The 23,856-nt window shown below is 53.9% G+C and overlaps 1 protein-coding gene across 1 annotated transcript in view; it reads right to left on the reverse strand.

Moving 5' to 3' along the window:
• Muc16 (mucin 16, cell surface associated) overlaps positions 1 to 23,690 on the reverse strand; it is a 94,392-nt gene extending 70,702 nt beyond the window's left edge. The window contains 5 exon segments of the mRNA XM_048811108.1: positions 840 to 907; positions 983 to 1,107; positions 2,899 to 5,847; positions 8,719 to 8,832; positions 10,361 to 23,690. Coding sequence (XP_048667065.1) covers positions 840 to 907; positions 983 to 1,107; positions 2,899 to 5,847; positions 8,719 to 8,832; positions 10,361 to 23,651 — 16,547 coding nt within the window. The 5' untranslated portion in view covers positions 23,652 to 23,690.
• Between the last annotated feature and the right edge of the window lie 166 nt (positions 23,691 to 23,856).

The following is a 23,856-nucleotide window of genomic DNA, read 5'->3' on the forward strand; positions in this document are numbered from 1 at the left end:
GTAAGGCACTAGACCGAGGGTGGAATGTGGCCATGCCATGATTACTGATTCCCTCCACCTGTGGAGGGAGGGGGCCAGGAGGAATAGGTGGAGCTCAATGAGGACAGTTCCCATCCATGACGCTCCAGCAATCTCTCCACTCACAGGATGGAGTGGTAAGCCCTCCCTTTTGACAGGATGATCCAAGTTTATTGGATGGAGGACTCCATGGAGACACCTTAGGGACATAAGCTGTAAGGGGAGGGTGCTGAGCCCCAGGGACCACAAAGGAGCCAGGCAGAGCAGAGACGGCAGGCTATTTCTGCAGTGTTTAGGTCCCTTGAAGATTTTTTCAATTGCAAGATCTCCTGCGTCAGCTCAACATTTACTTCCTTTTCCACTATTTTAGTGAGACTTGGGCATGTCCTTGCCTCTTTTTCAGGGAACAAACTGCAGAGATGGTTTGGGTCGGGGAAGATGCCGGGGGTTCTGGGCATGGCGTTGGCCAAGATCTACACTGGCTATCCCTATGAGCTCCAATTAAGCGAGAGCAGGCACTACACTGGGCCAGGCAGTATCTGGCTTATTTCACTGTGCTGAATAATGAACAAGCCTAAGAGAAAGAGTCTGTTGTTATCAAGATTCTATAGATAATGTGATTGAGGAACAAAAGGGTATATGTCTTGCCCGAGGTCACACAGCCAGCAAGTGGAAGAGCACAGGCTCAAAGTCTAGCCTGGGGTCCACTAGTCTATATTGCCTCTTAGCAAAAGTCCAAGAAGCTGTGGCTATCTAGGATGTGGAGGGCCAAGAATTAAGACAGAATTTGAGGTTGCCATTGGCCATGAAGGGAGTCTCACCTGAGCATTTTCAGCCTGCAGTCAGCGTAGAAGGAGCCGAGACTGCTGTTCCTGAACAAGGGCTTGAGCTGGGGAGGAAGGAGAAAGAGATGAACAGGAGGGCCAAGGCAGCAGGGCGGTGGCCACTGGGGAGGGGATCTTACCAGGTACTGTAGGGTCCTCTCGGTGGCATTGAATATCCCAGAGCCTGGAAGCCCCATGTCCTCCGTGTAGGGCAGGTTGGTGATGGTGAAGTTGATAGTAAAATATACCGTCAAAGGAACCTCAGCTGCATGGGGGAGGGGAGAAGAGGGCAGCACTGTCAGTCCCGGGCAGAAGCGGGAGGCAGGGCTCTGAGGACCAACTTCAGCTCTGGCACCCAGGGAGGGTCTGTCCTGCGGAACTGCTTCATGAGTTCCCACACCAGGAACTTCCTACACAAGGTGACAACCGTCCCAGTTTGCTAAGGAAGGTATGAACTCCTGGGCGCAGGCTCAGTTTTCAAACTGAGAGGGTTCCCACGTCCGGTGGTATCACCATGGCCATGTTTATCACAGCACTGTCCACAGAGGCAAGATACGGGCTCAACCTAGTGCCCATCCACGAGCGAACGGATAAAGAAAACAAGGTGTGAGCTCATGGTCTTCCTCCACCGTGGAAAAGAATGATGTCTTACTCTGACATAAAGAACTAGAGGGCATGGAGATTCCTCAGAAAACTGGGAATGGCACCACCATTTGACCCAGCTATCCCACTCCTTGGTTTATACCCAAAGGACTTAAAATCAGCATACTACAGTAATGCAGCCACATCCATGTTTATAGCAGCTCAATTCACAATATGGAACCAACCTAGGTGTCCCTCAATAAATGAGTGGATAAAGAAAATGTGGTATATATATACTCAATGGAATATGACTCAGGTTTAAAGAAGAGTGAAATTATGGCATTTGCCAGTAAATGGATGGAGTTGGAGAATATCATGTTAAGTGAAATAAGCCAATCCCAAGAAACCAAAGGCTGGATGTTTTCTCTAATACGTGGATGCTAATTCACAATAAGGTGAGGGGGTGGGGGGCACTAGGGAAGAATAGTGTTACCTTAGATTAGGTAGAGGGAAGTGATGGGAGGGGAGGGGAAGTGATGTGGGGATAGTTAAGACAGTGGAATGACATTATTACTGTATGTATATATGTGACTGTGTGACCAATGTGATTCTGCAACATGTACACTCAGAAAAATGAGAAATATGTCTCATCTATGTATGATCTATCAAAGTGCATAGATGCATTCTACTGTCCTGTATAACTAATTAAAACAAATTTTAAAATTAGAAAAAAAGAACTGGAGGACATTACGTTAGGTGATATAGACCAGGTGGGGAAAGACAAGTGCCACAGACTCTTTCTCCCCCGTGTGGGTGTAAAGGAGGTCTGTCTGCAGTGTGTAGAGGGGGGGAACGGGGAAAACAGTGGGGACTGAATTAGAGCAAGTGAGATTCCATGCTTGTGTAGTTATGTCAAAATGAACCCCAATATTATGTATAACTAAAATCGACCATTAAAACACTCAATCTGAGTGAGAAAGATGGTGGCAACTTGAGGTTGGGCAGGGTGGGGGTAGAGAGGACAGAGAGAATTAAATAACAGATACAAAAACAGAGACAGAAAGAAAAAGCCCTGATGTTCTCCAGCTCAGTGGGGTGATAGAGCTCAAGATAACCTGGTATAGATTTCACAGAGAGCTAGAAGAGGGGACATTCTATTCCAGTTAAGTGAAAGCATTATGCCAAGTGAAGTCAGCCAGATACAAAAGGGAAAATGTGGTATGATTTCACTGATATGTTCCAGAAGGGGCAAATTTGTGGGGGTAAGTAGATTAAAGGTCACCAAGGGCTGGCAGGAATAGGTAGTGATTGCAGAAAGGGTACAGAGGTTGGGGTGATCAGAGTTTTAAAAACAGTGGTAATGGTTACACAACAGTAAGATTATAATCAATGCTGCTGAACTCTACGTCTAAAATGCTTAAAAGGGCAAACTCTACGTATTTCACTACAACAAAGAGAAGTCACTCTTTCTGACCTGTTCCTGGAGTCATGCTCTCAGGGCCCCAGGTGGACATCGCGGGTGTGGTCAGAGGGCTCAAGGGCCTTCCGGGCAGTGTGCCAAAGGTGATTCTGGTGTCAGCCATTGTGGAGCTCCAACCTGTGGCAGCTAGATGAGGGGTCCCCTCAGTTGTAGCTTTCAGGGTAGTGGTTTGACTTGCCCCTTCTCCATGACTGGCTGTAGGTGGTGTTGGGCTCTCTGATGGTATCAAGGTCATAGTGGTATCTGTGACAGTCCTGGAAATATCTGGGAGTCCAACTGAAGTTGCAGGCAGTGAAGTCTCTGTGCTCCAGGAGGTCACCGTAGGGGGCTCACTTGTTGTAGGGGCACTGGCAAGCCCGGGGACGCTGGGGGGAATGGTCGGAGCTGGGATACCTGTGCTGGCCTCTGCTGAGGGGCTGGGGGCGCTGGGGGCCCGTACACCCGTGGTTGATGTTAAACCAGGGGACAGGGTTGGAACAGTGTTGCTGGTCTCTGTCCCGGGGTGGGTGGAAGGTGAGGCTGCTTCTTCAGGAGCACCCGTTGACACAGCCGGGCCTGGATTAGCTCTGCTAGTCTCAGTCCCAGGCGAGGAGGAGAGAGGAGTTGTCGTCTCCGGTCCACCACGTGAAGCAGCGTGAGTCAGGATACCTGTACTAACCTCCACCCCAGGTCCGATGGACAGTGAGGCTGTGGTCTCTGATAAAGGACGAACTAGAGTTGAGGCGGGGACTTTGGTGCTTGTCTCTGCCCTGGGAGGGGTGACCAATGAGGCTGTGGTTTCTGGTTCACCGGGAGAGAGAGTTGTCATTAGAAGAGTCATCCTGGCTGGCGGTTCAGAACTAGTGACCTGTGAGGTCACCGTGTCTTCAGGTGCTTCAGGTGAGGCAGTCCTGACTGGCACAGCTGAACTGGCTTCTGTCCCAGGACTGGCGGCCGTTGAGGGTGTGGTGTCTGATCCACTAGGGGGAAAATCTGAGGGTGTCCCGGGGACGGCCGGGCTAGTCTCTGTAGGACGAATGACTCGAGCTGTTGCAGCTGGCTCACCAGGGGAAATGGTCAGAGTGGGCGCAGCTGAACTGGCAACGGCCCCGGGATGAGGGACCCGCGAGGTTGTGGTGCCCAGTTGATCTGGGGAAAGGGTCAGAGCTCGAGTGGTTGCACTTGTCTCTGTCCCAGAACTAGTGACCAGTGAGGTCACCAGTCCTTTTCCACCAGGAGGGATAGTCCTAGTTAGAACGGCTGGACTCGTCTGCTCCCCAGTCTGGGTGACCGGTGAGGCTGTGGTATCTGATTGAGAAGAAAGAGCCAGACTTGGAGGACTTGTACCGGTCACTGCCAGAGAACTAGTGACCAGTGAGGTCACTGCCTCTTGCACCTTAGGTGAAACAGTGGATGCTGAGATAGCTGAACTGGCTTCTTCCCCAGGAACAATGGCTGTTGAGGGTGTGGTATCTGATTCACTATGAGAAAAGCTTAGGGTTGTCCTGGGAACCACTGGGCTGGTCTCCGTAGGATGGAGGACCAACCAATCTGTGGTAGCTCTCCTACTAGGTGAAGCCGTCAGAGTCGGGGCAGCAGAACTGGCGTCTGACCCAGGACGGGTGACCCACCAGGCTGTGGTCTCTGGTTGGTCAGGGGAAAGAGTCCGAGTTGGAAGCAAACTTGTCTGTGCTCCAGAACTAGTGACCCATGCTGTCACTGTCCCTGGCGCACGAGGGGAGACAGTCAGAGCTGGAGTGGGTGAACCTGTCGGTGGCCCAGCATGGGTGACCAATGAGGCTGTGGTCTCCGGCTCACCGGCTGGAACCGTCAGGGTTGGAATATTCCTAATGGTCACTGATGTAGAAGGAGTTGCAAGTGAAGTCACCGTGTCTGGGATATCAGGTGGGACCCCTGTCGCTGGGATATCAGAACTGGCTTCTTCTCCAGGAGCAGCGGCTGTTGAGGGCATGGTATCTGATTCACCATGGGAAAAACTTAGGGTTGTCCTGGGGACTGTTGTGCTGGCCTCTGCAGGGTGAGTGACCCGTGAGGTTGTGGTATCTGGTTCTCCAGGTAAAATAGTCTCTGCTGAAACAAGGGAACTGGCTTCTGTCTCAGCCTGGGTGACCCATGAGGTCTCCGGGTGACCTGGGGAAGCAGTGAGATCTGGAGGAGTAGTACTCGTCTCTCTCCCAGAACTAGTGACCGGTGACGTTGCCCCCTCTGATACATCCGGTGAGAGGGAGGGATTTGGAGTGGTTGGAATCTTCGGTGTGCCGCGGCTGGTGGCCAGAGAGGCTGTGGCCTCTGGTTTATCAGAAGGAGTTTGAGTTGGTTTAGTTGAACTGGTGTCTGTCCCAGAGCTAGGGACCTGTGAGGTCACCCATTCTAGTATGTCAGGTGATACCGTCATTGTTGGAACGGCAGAAGCGGATTCTGTCCCAGTACTGGTAGGGATGTGTGGTTGACCCTGGGAAAAATTGGGGCTTGTTCTAGAGAAAGGTGCTGTGGTCACTGCCTCGGAACTAGTGGTCAGAGAGGCCTCCAGTCCTGATGCCCCCGAGGAGACAGGCGGGGTTGTAGTGGGGTGACCTGCCTGTATCTCAGGTTGGGTGACCTGTGAGGCTGTTGAATCTGACTCAGGAGAAGACGCAGCCAGAGTTGGGACAGCTGGACTGGTCTGTGCCCCAGGACTGGGGACCAATAAGGCTGTGGCCTCTGGTTCTCTGTTGAGTAGAGAGGGGGTTGTCCCGGGAATAGCTGTGCTGGTGATACCCTCTCTAAGACCTGTGGCCGAGGAAGCCGTTGCCTCTGGAGCTGTGCTGATGGTTTCCCCTGATATCTGGAGCTTCAGGTCTTCTGAGGTGGGAATGGAGATCCAGGTGATGAAAGAGGGGATGGCGGTGGTCTTCAGAGGTGTGGCAGTGGTCTCTGCTCTTCCTGTCCTTCCTGTGGCTGGACCTGTGAATTGGGGGATGGACCCACAAGTCAGTCAAAATCATCACACTTACTAGACTGCAAATAGCCTTTTTTCCTCTTCTATGTGAGGAAAGAGAGAGAGACATCTATCCTCTGGGATGTGGGTGGGGTGACTCTGGCATGGAAAAGGGTCGTGCCCTACCTTATGGTCACATCCTGGGCTGTGACTCCTCTGGGGATGCACGGCCACAACTCTACTCCCTGTCCTCGTTGCCTTCTGCTCTGCTGGTGCCTGAGCCTCTGCTCCACATCATCTCTCTGTGCCACCCAAATCAGATCCACCCTCCTAACCCTGTGTCAGAAGCCATCTCTGCTTCTCCCTGTTTCCTTGTGGCACTGCCTGTGCCTGCGCTGTACCACTCCCTCCCAATCTAGTTAGTAACTGCTCCTGTGGTCTGACTGCGAGGCACACAGTAGGAGCTCAAGGAGAGTTTGCTTCAGTGAATTAAATGAATGGATGGACACGTGGATGGATGTCCAAGAGGAGTCTCCTCCGGCCTGAGAGAGAGATTGTGCATCTTGCACTTGGGAACGTGGGCCCCGTGCTGAGACTCTTTGGCTGAAGAGATGGGTGACTTTTGGAGTTACCAAACCTTGATAAATGTGCCTTTTCTTATCTACAGAGTGGAGGTGAGCAGCCGTCTCAGGATGCTGGTCAAAGGCACGGAGCGTGGTGCCTTGAGGGTCATGTTCCGGCTCCTGCCACACTGCTGTTGCTGCCGCTGTCTCTGGTGGCCACAGCTCCTGTTATTCACTGCTGTGCCTAACTGGCTGCTGGCACGATGCTCTTACCCCTGTCACCACCACCTGTGGCTGTGGCTGTGGCTGTGGCTACCCTGACGACCGCGTTCTATTGTTCCCGTCATTTTACGGGCAGAAGGGTACAAACTTAGAGAAATCATGATTTGCCCAGAGTCAAATGGCTAGCGACTGGAAATTTGAATATGGTTCTGAGTTCCAGACCTCGGCTCTTAACCACTGCTCCATCCCCTGAATGAATTTCAGGATCTTGTGAGCGCTGGGATGGAAGAGAAAGGAGTGAGGAGAAAATGTCCATCTGGGGACAGATCCCTGGCTCGGTGGCTCTCTACTGGGTCCGTTTTGCTTCTCAGCACAGCTGTGTGTGGGTGCAGCTGTCCTCTGGAGTAGAGGCCAGAGATGCTGCTAGTTATTCTACAACACACAGGGAAGTTGTTCACTAGGAAGAACCTCCTGCCCCAAATGCCAGTAGCTCGGAGGCCGAGGAACCCCACTTTGTATTAAATGAGGGGGTGCTGACTGCCCCACAGACATTTTGCCCTCTCAGTGTTGGTCGTCACCTGAAGGCCGGTGAGCCTCTTCTAGTGACCTGATTGATGTAGCTGATCCTACCAGCACTGGCTGCTGCAGGAGAGCCCCCCAAAGTGTCCCTACTACAGCTCTGTGCCTCCATGCCCGAGACAGGTCACTCAGCCCAGGTGTGGGCAGGTCCGCAGGGCTGTCATCCCTTCCAGGAGTAAGCAGCTCACAGCCACCGAGAGAGGGGAGTGGGATGGCAAATACCCCAGCCACCTCTCCATTTGGAGGGGACAGTGCCAAGGGGACTGCCCCTCAGAGATCCTGGTGGGATTGGTGCTCTGTGACCCGCTCAGGGTGTCCCTTCTGCTGCCTCCTTCTCTTCTCTGTCTCCTCCACCAGGGCTTCCTGGGACCACCCCCCACAGAACACAAACTACTTATCCCTGTTTCTTTGACCCACCGTGGTCTGCTTCTGGGGAAACCCGACCCAAGATGCTTGGGTCCCATGAGAAAACCAATAGCGAGGCTTGGAGGTGACTATGTCTTGGAACAAGTGGGTTGATAAAATAGTCTGGCTTCTGAACAATTTGGGAATAACTTCATGGACATGGGAAGCTTTACCTTTAACCACACGGTGAGGAGGACCCCTGCTAAGTACACCTGTACCTCTTACAGTTACATGGAATAATAATACCACAGAGTGGTAAGCGTCTTTCAGAGGAAAAGATGATGCCATCACCTAACCTTCTTAAAGCCCAGATTGAACAAAGCTAAACAGGTTTCTTTACAGGACTTGCTCAGAGCTTTTAATATGCCTGTGCACGCGACCACGCTAAGAAGGAGCAATATGTATGCTAAACCTCTTGGACCACAAACTTCTTTGCCCTTTTGTTCTGAGGTAGACAAGCATTACGAAGGCTTAGGAGGTTTTCTGCCCCCCACCTCCAGCTTTATCTCCCACTGACCACATACATCTCATACTTGAGCAAATCATCACTACTATGATTTAGTCATACCCAGCTATCCCTGGGTTTCACTTCTCTTTGTGCCTAATGTGCCGCTCTGTCCTGCATCTAGTAGGTCTTCCTCCACTCCCCCTGTCTTCCTGGCAAACTCCTATTCATCCTGTACAACCCAAGGCAAATGTTCCCTCCTCCGTGAAGCTTTCCCTCTGTGGCTCCAGGGTGCCTTCGTGGCCTACGTTTAAATCTACAACATAGTTATTTTGTTCCTTTGCCGTCTCTCATGGATGCAATACCAAAATGTTTTCATCCTGCGCTTCCTTGATTTATACCAGAGTGTCAGTGAGTTATCAATAGAGGTCTTGAGAATTAAGGTAAACCGGGGTCAAATTCTCTGACCTTGAACATCTCTGACCTTGAACTAAAGACCCTCAGCATTGCTCTGAAGAGAAGAAAAGTGGTAGCATCCGCCCAGTCACCATGAGACAAAGATCCAGCTGAGGCAGGGAGATTCGTCACAGTCACACACGATTCTCCTTCCAAAGAAGTCAGCTTCGTGGCTGGAGTCGGAGGCCAGGGCACAGGTGGGGTTTCTAGGAAGCAGTCAAACCTACCTTTAGAACCAGCAGGGGATGTGGCTGCCGGAGGGCCCTCGACGGGTCCCGCGGTGCCTCTGGGGGCCGCTCCATTGGGTTTCTTTGTGTGCCGCTCCACAGTGTCATCGGGTTCTATAGGAGAGGGTAGGGAGAAAACTGGGGTAACTCATCTCACCCAGAAGGAGCCCATGTCCAGGTGTGTCCACGTCATCACTCTGCCCCTCATGTCCTTCTGTACGAACTCACGCCAGTCCTGCATGTGACCCGTCCACAGACCCATCCATCTGCCCGTAGAGCCGCCCGTCCTTCGCCCAGTCTAGACCTGACCGCCTTCTCTTCCATCTTTGCTTCCTTTTAACCCTTTCTGCCCCGCTGCCCACCCTTCGCCTTTCCCTTGTTCCTCTCTCCCTTTCCCCTCTCCTCTTCAATCTTTACTCCCTCCCATCATCCTTCCACCGTCTTTCCTACCATTTCAACTGCCTTCAGTGCTGCCTTCTTTCTCTCCTGCCTTCTGTCCCTCCATCTCTCCATTCTTTCCCTCCTCCCTCCATCCGGCCACACCTTCACCTTCCTGCCAGCTCACGCACCTCTTGCTTAATCAACACTCATGCCCTAACTAGGGAACCGGCTGGGAATTGCCCAAGCCAGCTGGGGGGAGGGGATCACATTAGGATCCTGGGGAGACACGGTAGTGAAGCAGGTGCTGGACTAGTTGTGGGGCCTCTTTGGACTTGTGTTCAAAACAAGAACTGGGGATTAGCTCAACCCTTTCAGAAGAATAGACTCTCCAAGAGGTTTCTTCCCTGATGGGTTGCTCTCTGGGAAGTGGCGTTTTCCTGTCTCCAGGTCCATCCCACATCCCTGAGTACCCTGTCTCCCCAGGTTTCATGTGCTCACCTCTGATCTCACTTGTGCCTGTTTGGACTCTTCTCCCCTACAGAAACATGCTCCACTCAAAGGTGAAACCTCTCGCTTGTACCTTTACATTATTTGAGCTCTTCTCTTAGTCCCCTAAACTCAGGGATACACCCTTCATTAGAATCTCTGAGGATCCCTGCCGTTTAGTAGCATTTGACAGAACTCATCTTTTCTCCCTAAAACGGCACCCTCCTGTGGCTTCAGAGATCTTAGAATTTCTGGCTTTTCTAGCTAACTCTGAGCATTCTGGTTTAGCCTAAGGGTTAACAGCACGGATTCCTAGTGCTACATAGTCTGAGTTCTTATTCTAGTTCTGTAACTTATCATCTTTGTTATCTTGAGCAGGTAACTTCTCTGCATCTCACAACTTCTTCATCTGCAAAAGAGGCTCATGAAGAGCCCCCACTCCAAATAATGTTGCAATGAGGATTTGAAACCTTAATGAAAAAGTGCTTAATGTGGAATACATGCTATAAACATTAGCTGTCATCCTCATCATCATCCTCAGTAGTAGCAATAGCAGAGCAACTGTCATGGGTTATAATTTTTCCACCACTTGCTTATCACCTGTGCTTCCCCATGCCTAGCCCAGCACTTGGAGTTGAAATGAGATTAACAGATGTTTGCAAAAAAACATTCAGGTACAGGAAATACTCCTCATTATTTTCCTTTTCCCTCTTAGGAAAGTGCTATTTCCTATGATCCTCTCATGAGTGGGTGTGTAGGAGATATAGGTCCTTACTTGTGAACTGGGTGGAGGGTGGAGGAACTGCAAGAGCACTTGTATCTGTTTTTGAGTCAACACTCTCAATTGCTCTGATATTCAAAGTGGGTGATACAGATGTCTTGACTGGCTGGGTGCTGGACTCCAACCCACTGAGCGTAATCAAGGATCCTTCAGTAGGGATGCTCTCTGTCCCAAGATGGGCAGTGGGAGAGGAAGTAATCCGAGGGAGGGCTGGGCTGGTTGAAGAGCCAGTCGTAGTGGAGACAGAAGAGGATAATGGTATAAAAGTGGATGAAGGCAAGTTCCCTGCAATGATGGACATAGTAGCATGGCCAGGTGAATGGGACTCTGCCCAGGATCTGGTGGTTGATGTCTCCCAGGTAAGGGTATCCTGTGTTGTATCCTTAGAAGGACTTGTGTGGGTGGTGATAGTTACTTCTGCAGAATCTGTCTTGGTGGAGGAGGCGAAGAGCCTGGCTATTGTCCGAGTGGAGAAGTCTGGAGAATTAGTGAACTGAGAAGGATAAGGGCTGGGTGTTCTGGAAGAGGGAAGGATGTCCGTCTTGGAGATCACAGAACTGGCATCAGTGGGTACACTGTAAAGGAGACAGCTTGTATTTGTGCAGGAGTTGGTCTGATCAGAGGTGTTGGACTTTGTCAATCCAGGGGAAAGGGTAGACAATGACTCCATCTGAATACTTGCAGCCTCAGAAGAGCTAGGCTTTGATGTGGAAATAAAGGTCTCCATTGTGGTGTAAGAGGTAGCCCTGGGAGATGTTGATGTGGAAAGCTCTGAGTCAGATGACAGAGAGGACTGAGACTCCTGCCTAGAATTGGTGGGAGACACAGGACCCAACACTGTGCTTGGGGGAGCATAATTACTGTGTAAGAGTGTGGTGGCTGGAGAAGAGGGAACGGTTTCCGGTGAGGATCTGGAGGAGGTGACGGATGACGTGCTTAGGGAGGAAACACGGTCAGGAGATGGAGAGGAGGTCCCCGTGAGAAACAAAGTCCGAGAGTGACCGGAGAGAGTGGGCACTGCATCTGAGGACATTGATGGAAGGGCCACAGGAGAGGCGGTAGAGCCGCGCTGCAAACCATGGCTGCTGGTTCCCGCGCTGACCATGGCCACCTCGGGGGAAACAGACACTGAGTGTAAATGGGAGGGACGCACTGAAGTGGGGACATTCTCATATGCGGAGCTTGCACTGTGAGGTAGGCTGGCCATGGGCAAAGAGCTTGTCCCCAATGGACGCATGCTTCCTGGCAGGGTGGTGGTGAGGACTGAGATCCTAGGACCAGTGAAAGAGGTCCCGGGTGACCCAGTGTTGACAGGTATAAGAGGAGGGGATGACTCAAAGTGAGATGTCCCCAGAGAACTCACAGGTTGACTTTCATGCACAGAAAGGGTGCTCTGAGGGGGGACTGGGCGAGAAGAGCTACTGAAAGGGGTGGCCTTCTCCGAAGGTGCAAGGGACGTTGTGACAGTTGAAAGGATCTTGGATGCCCAGGTGGTCATGGTAGGTTGAGAACCAGTGAAGAGGGATGGAAGAGACTGTGGTTCAGAGCTTGTGTTGGGAGTGAGGTCCCTTGACACCTCCGGCATTATGGTCCTACTGCCAGTCCCAGTGGAGACTGCCTGGCTGACAGGCTGTGTGCCTGTGTTGGAGAAGGTGTGGTCATGGTTCCCAGAGGTGAGGAAGATGGGTGCTGGAGACCCAGGCGAAGAGGGAGTGGATGCTTCTGGGCTTCCCGACAATGGAGAGATCCCATCCTCACTGGTGAGGAACAAAAGGGCTGGAGACCCAGGCCAGGGGGGAGTGGATTCTCCTGGGGAGGAGGCTCCAGGAGTCCTGGAGGCACTGAGCAGGGTCACCTTTGTGGATTCTGCAGGGCTGCTTTCCTGCAAAGGTGAGTTTCTTGGAGATAATGGAGTGTGAGAGGAGGTGCTCCCCAGAAGGGTGGAGTGTGAGTGTGGAAACATCTGTGGCCCTGGGCTGACTGTCCACTGTGCAGCAGTCTCCTGTGGAGGAAGTGAGTGTGGAGAGGCAGAGGAGTGTGCCTGGGTTGCCATTGTGGTCCTTCCTGCAGGTGTCACTGCAGTGTTCATGGACACATGAGTTGTGTGTGGAGTGGGAGAAGCCCTGGAAATATCCAGGCTGTCGTGGTCCTGGGCAGTGGTCCTGGTGTGTGGGCTGGTGGTGGGCGGGGAGCCTGTCCTCCATGCCTGTGTGGTTCCTGGCAGGGTGGTGGAGAGGACTGAGGTCGAAGAGCTCATTGTGGAGGACCTGGGTGTCCCAGTGTGGACAGCTGTAGGAGGAGGGGAGGAGACACTATGGGATGTCCCCTGAGAACCAGGAGGCCTGCTCTGTGTCCCTGAGAGGTTGATTTTGGGGGACAGAGTTCCAGAAGAGGTGGTGGGAGGAGTGTCCCTCTGTGAGTGTGGAAGTGTGTGTTTGGTAGTGGAGCGGTCCTTGAGAGCATTGGTGGCCATGGTTGGTTGTGAGGGAGCAGAGGGTGAGGAATAGGATTCTGGTGGAGACCTGGTGGTGTCCTGGCTGGAGAGGGCTGTGTGTGGAGGGGCAGAGGTTGGTTCAGGTCCTATGCCCTGTGTGTCATTAGAAATCAAGGTCCCACTGCCAGTCCAAGTGGGAAGGGGGCTGGTGACATACTGTGTGTTGGTGCTGGATTGCGTAGTGTCTTCTTTATGGTCTGTGGATCCAGGTGAATAGGGACTGGATCCTTCTGGGTTTGAAGCAGGATGTGCCCATGAAACGCTGGTTTGAGGGACCTTTGGAGGTCCTTGGGGTCTGCTTGTCATCATAGGTGAGGTTCTCTCAGGTGTTGGAGGGTGAGAGGAAATGCTCCTCAGAGGGGTGTTTGCTGAGCGTGAAGGCATCTGGGACCCAGTGCTGAATTCCCACTGTGTAGGGCTTTTGAGTGAAGGATGTGACCCTGTGGAGGCAGGGGACTGTTCTTGGGTTACAGATGTGGTCACTTCACTGGTCACTACCTCTTCTGTGGAAACTTGACTTGTTGGTGGACTGTGAGTGGTCAGGTTAGTGTCCAGGGTCTTCTGTGCCTGGGTGGTGGTCCTCACATGGAGGCTAGAGATGGGTGGAGAGCTTGTCCTCGATGTCTGCATGATTCCTGGCTGGGGGGTGGTGAGGTCTGAGAACCTTGCATCCGGTGAGTAGGTCTTGGTGGACCCAGTGTTGAGAGGTGTGAGAGGAGGGGACAATGCAATTTGGGATGTCCCCAGAGAACTCAAAGGATGCCTTCGATTTTCAGCAAGGGTGCTTTTAGGTGGCATGGGGCCAGAATAGCTGCTGGAAGTGGTGGCCTTCTCTGAGGGTGCAAGAGACTTTGTGTCAGTGGAAAGGACCTTGGATGCTGTGGTAGTCAGGGTGGGTTGAGACCCAGGGTAAGCTGATGGAAGGGATTGTGGTTGAGAACTGGTAGTTTCCACAGTGATCAGGGTGCTCTGTGGAGGTGCAGATCTTGTGTTTGGTGTGAGGTCCCTTGACACCTCCTGCATGATGGTCCAACTGCCAGTCCCAGTGGAGACTGCCTGGCTGACAAGCTGTGTGACTGTGTTGGAGAAGGTGTGGTCATGGTTCCCAGTGGTGAGAAAGATGGGTGTTGGAGACCCAGGTGGGTAGGGAGTGGATTCCCCTGGGGTAGAAGCAACAGGGGCGATGGAGGCACTGACCAGGGTCACCTTTGTGGATTCTGCAGGGCTGCTTTCTGGCAAAGGTGGGTTTCTTGGAGATAATGGAGTGTGAGAGGAGGTGCTTCCCAGAAGGGTGAAGTGTGAGTGAGGAAACATCTGTGGCCCAGGGCTGACTGTCCACTGTGCAGCAGTCTCCTGTGCAGGAAGTGAGTGTGGAGAGGCAGAGGAGTGTGCCTGGGTTGCCATTGTGGTCGTTCCTGCAGGTGTCACTGCAGTGTTCATGGACACATGAGTTGTGTGTGGAGTGGGAGAAGCCCTGGAAATATCCAGGCTGTCGTGGTCCTGGGCAGTGGTCCTGGTGTGTGGGCTGGTGGTGGGCGGGGAGCCTGTTCTCCATGCCTGTGTGGTTCCTGGCAGGGTGGTGGAGAGGACTGAGGTCGAAGAGCTCGTTGTGGAGGACCTGGGTGTCCCACTGTGGGGAGCTGTAGGAGGAGGGGAGGAGACACTATGGGATGTCCCCTGAGAACCCGCAGGCCTGCTCTGTGTCCTTGAGAGGTTGCTTTTGGGGGACAGAGTTCCAGAAGAGGAGGTGGGAGGAGTGTCCCTCTGTGAGTGTGGAAGTGTGTGTTTGGTAGTGGAGTGGTTCTTGAGAGCATTGGTGGCCATGGTTGGTTGTGAGGGAGCAGAGGGTGAGGAATAGGATTCTTGTGGAGACCTGGTGGTGTCCTGGCTGGAGAGGGCTGAGTTTGGAGGGGCAGACGTTGGTTCAGGTCCTATGCCCTGTGTGTCATTGGAAATCACGGTCCCACTGCCAGTCCACGTGGGAAGGGGGCTGGTGAGAGACTGTGTGTTGGTGCCGAGTTCCACAGTGTTCTCTTCATGAAGTGTAGAACGAGTCAAAGAGGCAGTGGATCCACCTTGGGCTGAAGCCGGAGGTGCCCCTGAAGTGCTGGTTTGAGGGCTGCTGGCCGTTTTGGGTGAGGTTCTCTCAGTTGTTGGAGGGTGAGTGGAAGAGCTCCTCAGAGGCATCTTTGGTGAGGTTGAAATCCTCTGGGAACCAGTGGAGATTACCTGATGTGCAGTGGTTATGAGAGATGGACGTGACCCTATGAAGGCAGGGGACTCTTCTTGGGATCCAGATGTGGTCACTTCTCTGGTCACTTCCCCATGTGTGGAACCATGACACGTTGTTGTAGTGTTAGTGGTCAGGTCAGTGTCCAGGGTCTTCTGTGCCTGGGCAGTGGTCCTGGCCTGTGGGCTGGTGATGGGTAGTGAGCTTGTCCTCGATGCCTGCATGATTCCTGGCTGAGTGGTGGTGAGGTCTGAGAACCCAGGACCTGCTGAGGAGGTCCTGGGCGACCCTGTGTTGACATGGGATGTCCCCAGAGAACTCACAGATTGTCTTTGATTCACAGACTGGGTGCTCTGAGGTGGCACTGAGCCAGAAGAGTGGCTGGAAAAGGTGGCCTTCTCTGAGGGTGCAAGAGACGTTGAGAGACTTGAAAGGTTCTCGGATGCCACCGTGGTCATGGTGGGTTGTGACCCAGCGGAGGGTGAAGTCAGGGATTGTGGTTGAGACCTGGTGGTTTCCATGCTGATCAGAGTGCTCTGTGGAGGTGTAGAGCTTGTGTTTGGTGTGAGGTCCCTTGACACCTCTATGATGATGGTCCTACTGCCAGTCCCAGTGGAGACTGCCTGGCTGACAGGCTGTGTGCCTGTGTTGGAGAAGGTGTGGTCATGGTTCCCAGTGGTGAGGAAGATGGGTGTTGGAGACCCAGGTGGGTAGGCAGTGGATGCTTCTGGGCTTCCCGACAATGGAGAGATCCCATCCTCACTGGTGAGGAGCAAAAGGGCTGGAGACCCAGGCCAGGGGGGAGTGGATTCTCTTGGGGAGGAGTTTCCAGGGGTCTTGGAGGCACTGAGCAGGGTCACCTTTGTGGATTCTGCAGGGCTGCTTTCCTGCAAAGGTGGGTTTCTTGGAGATAATGGAGTGTGAGAGGAGGTGCTCCCCAGAAGGGTGGAGTGTGAGTGCGGAAATATCTGTGGCCCAGGGCTGACTGTCCACTGTGCAGCAGTCTCCTGTGCAGGAAGTGAGTGTGGAGAGGCAGAGGAGTGTGCCTGGGTTCCCAGTGTGGTCGTTCCTGCAGGTGTCACTGCAGTGTTCATGGACACATGAGTTGTGTGTGGAGAGGGAGAAGCCCTGGAAATATCCAGGCTGTCGTGGTCCTGGGCAGTGGTCCTGGTGTGTGGGCTGGTGGTGGGCGGGGAGCCTGTCCTCCATGCCTGTGTGGTTCCTGGCAGGGTGGTGGAGAGGACTGAGGTCGAAGAGCTCGTTGTGGAGGACCTGGGTGTCCCACTGTGGGGAGCTGTAGGAGGAGGGGAGGAGACACTATGGGATGTCCCCTGAGAACCAGGAGGCCTGCTCTGTGTCCCTGAGAGGTTGCTTTTGGGGGACAGAGTTCCAGAAGAGGAGGTGGGAGGAGTGTCCCTCTGTGAGTGTGGAAGTGTGTGTTTGGTAGTGGAGTGGTTCTTGAGAGCATTGGTGGCCATGGTTGGTTGTGAGGGAGCAGAGGGTGAGGAAAAGGATTCTGGTGGAGACCTGGTGGTGTCCTGGCTGGAGAGGGCTGTGTGTGGAGGGGCAGAGGTTGGTTCAGGTCCTATGCCCTGTGTGTCATTAGAAATCAAGGTCCCACTGCCAGTCCAAGTGGGAAGGGGGCTGGTGACATACTGTGTGTTGGTGCTGGATTGCGTAGTGTCTTCTTTATGGTCTGTGGATCCAGGTGAATAGGGACTGGATCCTTCTGGGGTTGAAGCAGGATGTGCCCATGAAACGCTGGTTTGAGGGACCTTTGGAGGTCCTTGGGGTCTGCTTGTCATCATAGGTGAGGTTCTCTCAGGTGTTGGAGGGTGAGAGGAAATGCTCCTCAGAGGGGTGTTTGCTGAGCGTGAAGGCATCTGGGACCCAGTGCTGAATTCCCACTGTGTAGGGCTTTTGAGTGAAGGATGTGACCCTGTGGAGGCAGGGGACTGTTCTTGGGGTACAGATGTGGTCTGTTCACTGGTCACTGCCTCTTCTGTGGAAACTTGACTTGTTGGTGGACTGTGAGTGGTCAGGTTAGTGTCCAGGGTCTTCTGTGCCTGGGTGGTGGTCCTCACATGCAGGCTGGAGATGGGTGGAGAGCTTGTCCTCGATGTCTGCATGATTCCTGGCTGCGGGCTGGTGAGGTCTGAGAACGTAGGTCCTGGTGAGGAGGTTCTGGGTGACCCAGTGTTGAGAGGTGTAATAAGAGGGGATGATCCAACAGGGGAAGTCCCCAGAGAACTTACAGGGTGTCTTGGATTCTCAAAAAGGGTGCTTTCAGGTGACATTGAACCAGAAGAGCTGCTGGAAGTGGTGGCCTTCTCTGAGGGTGCAATAGACTTTGTGACAGTGGAAAGGATCTTGGATGCCGTGGTGGTCATGGTGGGTTGTGACCCAGTGGAGGATGAAGGAAGGGATTGTGGTTGAGACCTGGTGGTTTCCACGCTGGGTATTGCCCTCTGTGGAGGTGTAGAGCTTGTGTTTGGTGTGAGGTCCTTGGACACCTCCTGCATGATGGTCCTACTGCCAGTCCCAGTGGAGACTGCCTGGCTGACAGCTTGTGGGACTGTGTTGGGGAAGGTAGGGACATCATCCTGAGTGGTGAGGAACATGGGGGCTGGAGACCCAGGTGAGGAAGGAGTGGATGCTTCTCGACCTCGTGACGATGTAGAAATATCGTCTTCAGTGGTGAGGAAGATGGGGGCTGGAGTCCCAGGCCAGGAGGGAGTGCATGGTTTTGGGGAGGAGGCTCCAGGGGTCTTGGAGGCACTGACCAGGGTCACCTTTGTGGATTCTGCAGGGCTGCTTTCTTGCAAAGGTGGGTTTCTTGGAGATAATGGAGTGTGAGTGGAAGTGCTCCCAAAAATGGTGGAGTGTGAGTGCAGAAATGTCTGTGGCCCAGGGCTGACTGTCCACTGTGCCGTGGTCTCTTGTGAAGGAAGTGAGTGTGGAGAGGTAGAGAAGGGTGCCTGGGTTCCCGGCGTGGTGGTTCCTGCAGGGGTCACCGTAGTGTCAGTGGACACATTAGTTGTGTGTAGAGTGGGCGCCTCCTGGGAAGTGGCCAGGCTGTCATGATCCTGGGCAATGGTCCTGGTATGTGGGCTGGTGATGGGTGGGGAGCCTGTCCTCCAACCCTTTGTGGTTCCTGGCAGGGTTTTGGTGAGAATTGAGGTTGAAGAGCTCGTTGTGGAGGACCTGGGTGTCCCAGTGGGGAGAGCTGTAGGAGGAGGGGAGGAGACCCTATGGGATGTCCCCTGAGAACCCGCAGGTCTGCTCTGTGTCCATGAGAGGTTGCTTTGGGGGGCCAGAGTTCCCGAGGAGGTGGTGGGAGGAGTGTGCCTCTGTGAGTGTGGAAGTGTGTGTTTGGTAGTGGAGTGGTTCTTGAGAGCATTGGTGGCCATGGTTGGTTGTGAGGGAGCAGAGGGGGAGGAATAGGATTCTGGTGGAGACCTGGTGGTTTCCTGGCTGGAGAGGGCTGAGTGTGGAGGGGCAGAGGTTGGTTCAGGTCCTATGCCCTGTGTGTCATTAGAAATCACTGTCCCACTGCCACTCCAAGTGGGAAGGGGGCTGGTGAGAGACTGTGTGTTGGTGCTGGATACCGGAGTACCCCCTTCATGGACTGTAGAACCAGTTGATGATGGAGTGGATCCTTCTGGGGTTGAAGCAGGATGTGCCCATAAAATACTGGTTTGAGGGACCTTTGGAGGTCCTTGGGGTCTGCTTGTCATCATAGGTGAGGTTCTCTCAGGTGTTGGACGGGGAGAGGAAATGCTCCTCAGAGGGGTGTTTGTTGAGCGTGAAGGCCTCTGGGACCCAGTTCTGAATACCCACTGTGTAGGGCTTTTGTGTGACGGTTGTGACCCTCTGGAGGCAGGGGACTGTTCTTTTGGTCCAGATGTGGTCACTTCACTGGTCACTGCCTCTTCTGTGGAAACTTGACTTGTTGGTGGAGTGTGAGTGGTCAGGTTAGTGTCCAGGGTCTTCTGTGCCTGGGTGGTGGTCCTCACATGCAGGCTGGTGATGGGTGGAGAGCTTGTCCTCGATGTCTGCATGATTCCTGGCTGGGGGTTGGTGAGGTCTGAGAACCTAGGTTCTGGTGAGGAGGTTCTGGGTGACCCAGTGTTGAGAGGTGTAATAGGACGGGATGATCCAACAGGGGAAGTCCCCAGAGAACTTACAGGGTGTCTTGGATTCTCAGAAAGGGTGCTTTCAGGTGGCACTGGACCAGAAGTTCTGCTGGAAGTGGTGGCCTTCTCTGAGGGTGCAAGAGAGTTTGTGACAGTGGAAAGGATCTTGGATTCCGTGGTGGTCATGGTGGGTTGTGAGCCAACGGAGGGTGATGGAAGGGGTTGTGGTTGAGACCTTGTGGTTTCCCAGCCAGTTATTGCGCTCTGTGGAGGTGCAGAGCTTGTGTTTGGTGTGAGGTCCTTGGACACCTCCTGCATGATGGTCCTACTGCCAGTCCCAGTGGACACTGCTTGGCTGACAGCTTGTGGGTCTGTGTTGGGGAATGTAGGGACATCGTCCTCAGTGGTTAGGAACATGGGGGCTGCAGTCCCAGGCCAGGGGGGAGTGGATTCTCCTCGGGAGGAGGCTTCAGGGGTCTTGGAGGCACTGACCAGGGTCACCTTTTTGGATTCTGCAGGGCTGCTTTCCTGCAAAGGTGGGTTTCTTGGAGATAATGGAGTGTGAGAGGAGGTGCTCCCCAGAAGGGTGGAGTGTGAGTGCGGAAATATCTGTGGCCCAGGGCTGACTGTCCACTGTGCAGCAGTCTCCTGTGCAGGAAGTGAGTGTGGAGAGGCAGAGGAGTGTGCCTGGGTTCCCAGTGTGGTCGTTCCTGCAGGTGTCACTGCAGTGTTCATGGACACATGAGTTGTGTGTGGAGAGGGAGAAGCCCTGGAAATATCCAGGCTGTCATGATCCTGGGCAGTGGTCCTGGTGTGTGGGCTGGTGATGGGTGGGGAGCCTGTCCTCCATGCCTGTGTGGTTCCTGGCAGGGTGGAGGTGAAGACTGAGGTCGAAGAGCTCGTTGTGGAGGACCTGGGTGTCCCAGTGTGGAGAGGTATAGGAGGAGGGGAGGAGTCACTATGGGATGTCCCCTGAGAACCCGCAGGCCTGCTCTGTGTCCCTGAGAGGTTGCTTTTGGGGGACAGAGTTCCAGAAGAGGAGGTGGGAGGAGTGTGCCTCTGTGAGTGTGGAAGTGTGTGTTTGGTAGTGGAGTGGTTCTTGAGAGCATTGGTGGCCATGGTTGGTTGTGAGGGAGCAGAGGGTGAGGAAAAGGATTCTGGTGGAGACCTGGTGGTGTCCTGGCTGGAGAGGGCTGTGTGTGGAGGGGCAGAGGTTGGTTCAGGTCCTATGCCCTGTGTGTCATTAGAAATCAAGGTCCCACTGCCAGTCCAAGTGGGAAGGGGGCTGGTGAGAGACTGTGTGTTTGTGCTGGATTCCGGAGTGCCCCCTTCATGGACTGTAGAACCAGTTGAGGATGGAGTGGATCCTTCTGGGTTTGAAGCAGGATGTGCCCATGAAACGCTGGTTTGAGGGACCTTTGGAGGTCCTTGGGGTCTGCTTGTCATCATAGGTGAGGTTCTGTCAGGTGTTGGAGGGTGAGAGGAAATGCTCCTCAAAGGGGTGTTTGTTGAGCGTGAAGGCATCTGGGACCCAGTGCTGAATTCCCACTGTGTAGGGCTTTTGAGTGAAGGATGTGACCCTGTGGAGGCAGGGGACTGTTCTTGAGGTCCAGATGTGGTCACTTCACTGGTCACTGCGTCTTCTGTAGAATCTTGACTTGTTGGTGGACTGTGAGTGGTCAGGTTAGTGTCCAGGGTCTTCTGTGCCTGGGTGGTGGTCCTCACATGCAGGCTGGTGATGGGTGGAGAGCTTGTCCTCGATGTCTGCATGATTCCTGGCTGGGGGTTGGTGAGGTCTGAGAACCTAGGTTCTGGTGAGGAGGTTCTGGGTGACCCAGTGTTGAGAGGTGTAATAGGACGGGATGATCCAACAGGGGAAGTCCCCAGAGAACTTACAGGGTGTCTTGGATTCTCAGAAAGGGTGCTTTCAGGTGGCACTGGACCAGAAGTTCTGCTGGAAGTGGTGGCCTTCTCTGAGGGTGCAAGAGAGTTTGTGACAGTGGAAAGGATCTTGGATTCCGTGGTGGTCATGGTGGGTTGTGAGCCAACGGAGGGTGATGGAAGGGGTTGTGGTTGAGACCTTGTGGTTTCCCAGCCAGTTATTGCGCTCTGTGGAGGTGCAGAGCTTGTGTTTGGTGTGAGGTCCTTGGACACCTCCTGCATGATGGTCCTACTGCCAGTCCCAGTGGACACTGCCTGGCTGACAGCTTGTGGGTCTGTGTTGGGGAATGTAGGGACATCGTCCTCAGTGGTTAGGAACATGGGGGCTGCAGTCCCAGGCCAGGGGGGAGTGGATTCTCCTCGGGAGGAGGCTTCAGGGGTCTTGGAGGCACTGACCAGGGTCACCTTTTTGGATTCTGCAGGGCTGCTTTCCTGCAAAGGTGGGTTTCTTGGAGATAATGGAGTGTGAGAGGAGGTGCTCCCCAGAAGGGTGGAGTGTGAGTGCGGAAATATCTGTGGCCCAGGGCTGACTGTCCACTGTGCAGCAGTCTCCTGTGCAGGAAGTGAGTGTGGAGAGGCAGAGGAGTGTGCCTGGGTTCCCAGTGTGGTCGTTCCTGCAGGTGTCACTGCAGTGTTCATGGACACATGAGTTGTGTGTGGAGAGGGAGAAGCCCTGGAAATATCCAGGCTGTCGTGGTCCTGGGCAGTGGTCCTGGTGTGTGGGCTGGTGGTGGGCGGGGAGCCTGTCCTCCATGCCTGTGTGGTTCCTGGCAGGGTGGTGGAGAGGACTGAGGTCGAAGAGCTCGTTGTGGAGGACCTGGGTGTCCCAGTGTGGAGAGGTATAGGAGGAGGGGAGGAGTCGCTATGGGATGTCCCCTGAGAACCCGCAGGCCTGCTCTGTGTCCCTGAGAGGTTGCTTTTGGGGGACAGAGTTCCAGAAGAGGAGGTGGGAGGAGTGTGCCTCTGTGAGTGTGGAAGTGTGTGTTTGGTAGTGGAGTGGTTCTTGAGAGCATTGGTGGCCATGGTTGGTTGTGAGGGAGCAGAGGGTGAGGAAAAGGATTCTGGTGGAGACCTGGTGGTGTCCTGGCTGGAGAGGGCTGTGTGTGGAGGGGCAGAGGTTGGTTCAGGTCCTATGCCCTGTGTGTCATTAGAAATCAAGGTCCCACTGCCAGTCCAAGTGGGAAGGGGGCTGGTGAGAGACTGTGTGTTTGTGCTGGATTCCGGAGTGCCCCCTTCATGGACTGTAGAACCAGTTGAGGATGGAGTGGATCCTTCTGGGTTTGAAGCAGGATGTGCCCATGAAACGCTGGTTTGAGGGACCTTTGGAGGTCCTTGGGGTCTGCTTGTCATCATAGGTGAGGTTCTCTCAGGTGTTGGAGGGTGAGAGGAAATGCTCCTCAGAGGGGTGTTTGCTGAGCGTGAAGGCATCTGGGACCCAGTGCTGAATTCCCACTGTGTAGGGCTTTTGAGTGAAGGATGTGACCCTGTGGAGGCAGGGGACTGTTCTTGAGGTCCAGATGTGGTCACTTCACTGGTCACTGCGTCTTCTGTAGAATCTTGACTTGTTGGTGGACTGTGAGTGGTCAGGTTAGTGTCCAGGGTCTTCTGTGCCTGGGTGGTGGTCCTCACATGCAGGCTGGTGATGGGTGGAGAGCTTGTCCTCGATGTCTGCATGATTCCTGGCTGGGGGTTGGTGAGGTCTGAGAACCTAGGTTCTGGTGAGGAGGTTCTGGGTGACCCAGTGTTGATAGGTGTAATAGGACGGGATGATCCAACAGGGGAAGTCCCCAGAGAACTTACAGGGTGTCTTGGATTCTCAGAAAGGGTGCTTTCAGGTGGCACTAGACCAGAAGTTCTGCTGGAAGTGGTGGCCTTCTCTGAGGGTGCAAGAGAGTTTGTGACAGTGGAAAGGATCTTGGATTCCGTGGTGGTCATGGTGGGTTGTGAGCCAACGGAGGGTGATGGAAGGGGTTGTGGTTGAGACCTTGTGGTTTCCCAGCCAGTTATTGCGCTCTGTGGAGGTGCAGAGCTTGTGTTTGGTGTGAGGTCCTTGGACACCTCCTGCATGATGGTCCTACTGCCAGTCCCAGTGGACACTGCTTGGCTGACAGCTTGTGGGACTGTGTTGGGGAATGTAGGGACATCGTCCTCAGTGGTTAGGAACATGGGGGCTGCAGTCCCAGGCCAGGGGGGAGTGGATTCTCCTCGGGAGGAGGCTTCAGGGGTCTTGGAGGCACTGACCAGGGTCACCTTTTTGGATTCTGCAGGGCTGCTTTCCTGCAAAGGTGGGTTTCTTGGAGATAATGGAGTGTGAGAGGAAGTGCTTCCCAGAAGGGTGGAGTGTGAGTGTGGATATATCTGTGGCCCAGGGCTGACTGTCCACTGTGCAGCAGTCTCCTGTGCAGGAAGTGAGTGTGGAGAGGCAGAGGAGTGTGCCTGGGTTCCCAGTGTGGTCGTTCCTGCAGGTGTCACTGCAGTGTTCATGGACACATGAGTTGTGTGTGGAGTGGGAGAAGCCCTGGAAATATCCAGGATGTCGTGGTCCTGGGCAGTGGTCCTGGTGTGTGGGCTGGTGATGGGTGGAGACCCTGTCCTCCATGCCTGTGNCCATGATGATGGTCCTACTGCCAGTCCCAGTGGAGACTGCCTGGCTGACAGGCTGTGTGCCTGTGTTGGAGAAGGTGTGGTC

The sequence above is a fragment of the Marmota marmota genome, unplaced genomic scaffold (assembly GCF_001458135.2).
Source record: "Marmota marmota marmota unplaced genomic scaffold, marMar, whole genome shotgun sequence".
Classification (NCBI taxonomy): domain Eukaryota; kingdom Metazoa; phylum Chordata; class Mammalia; order Rodentia; family Sciuridae; genus Marmota; species Marmota marmota.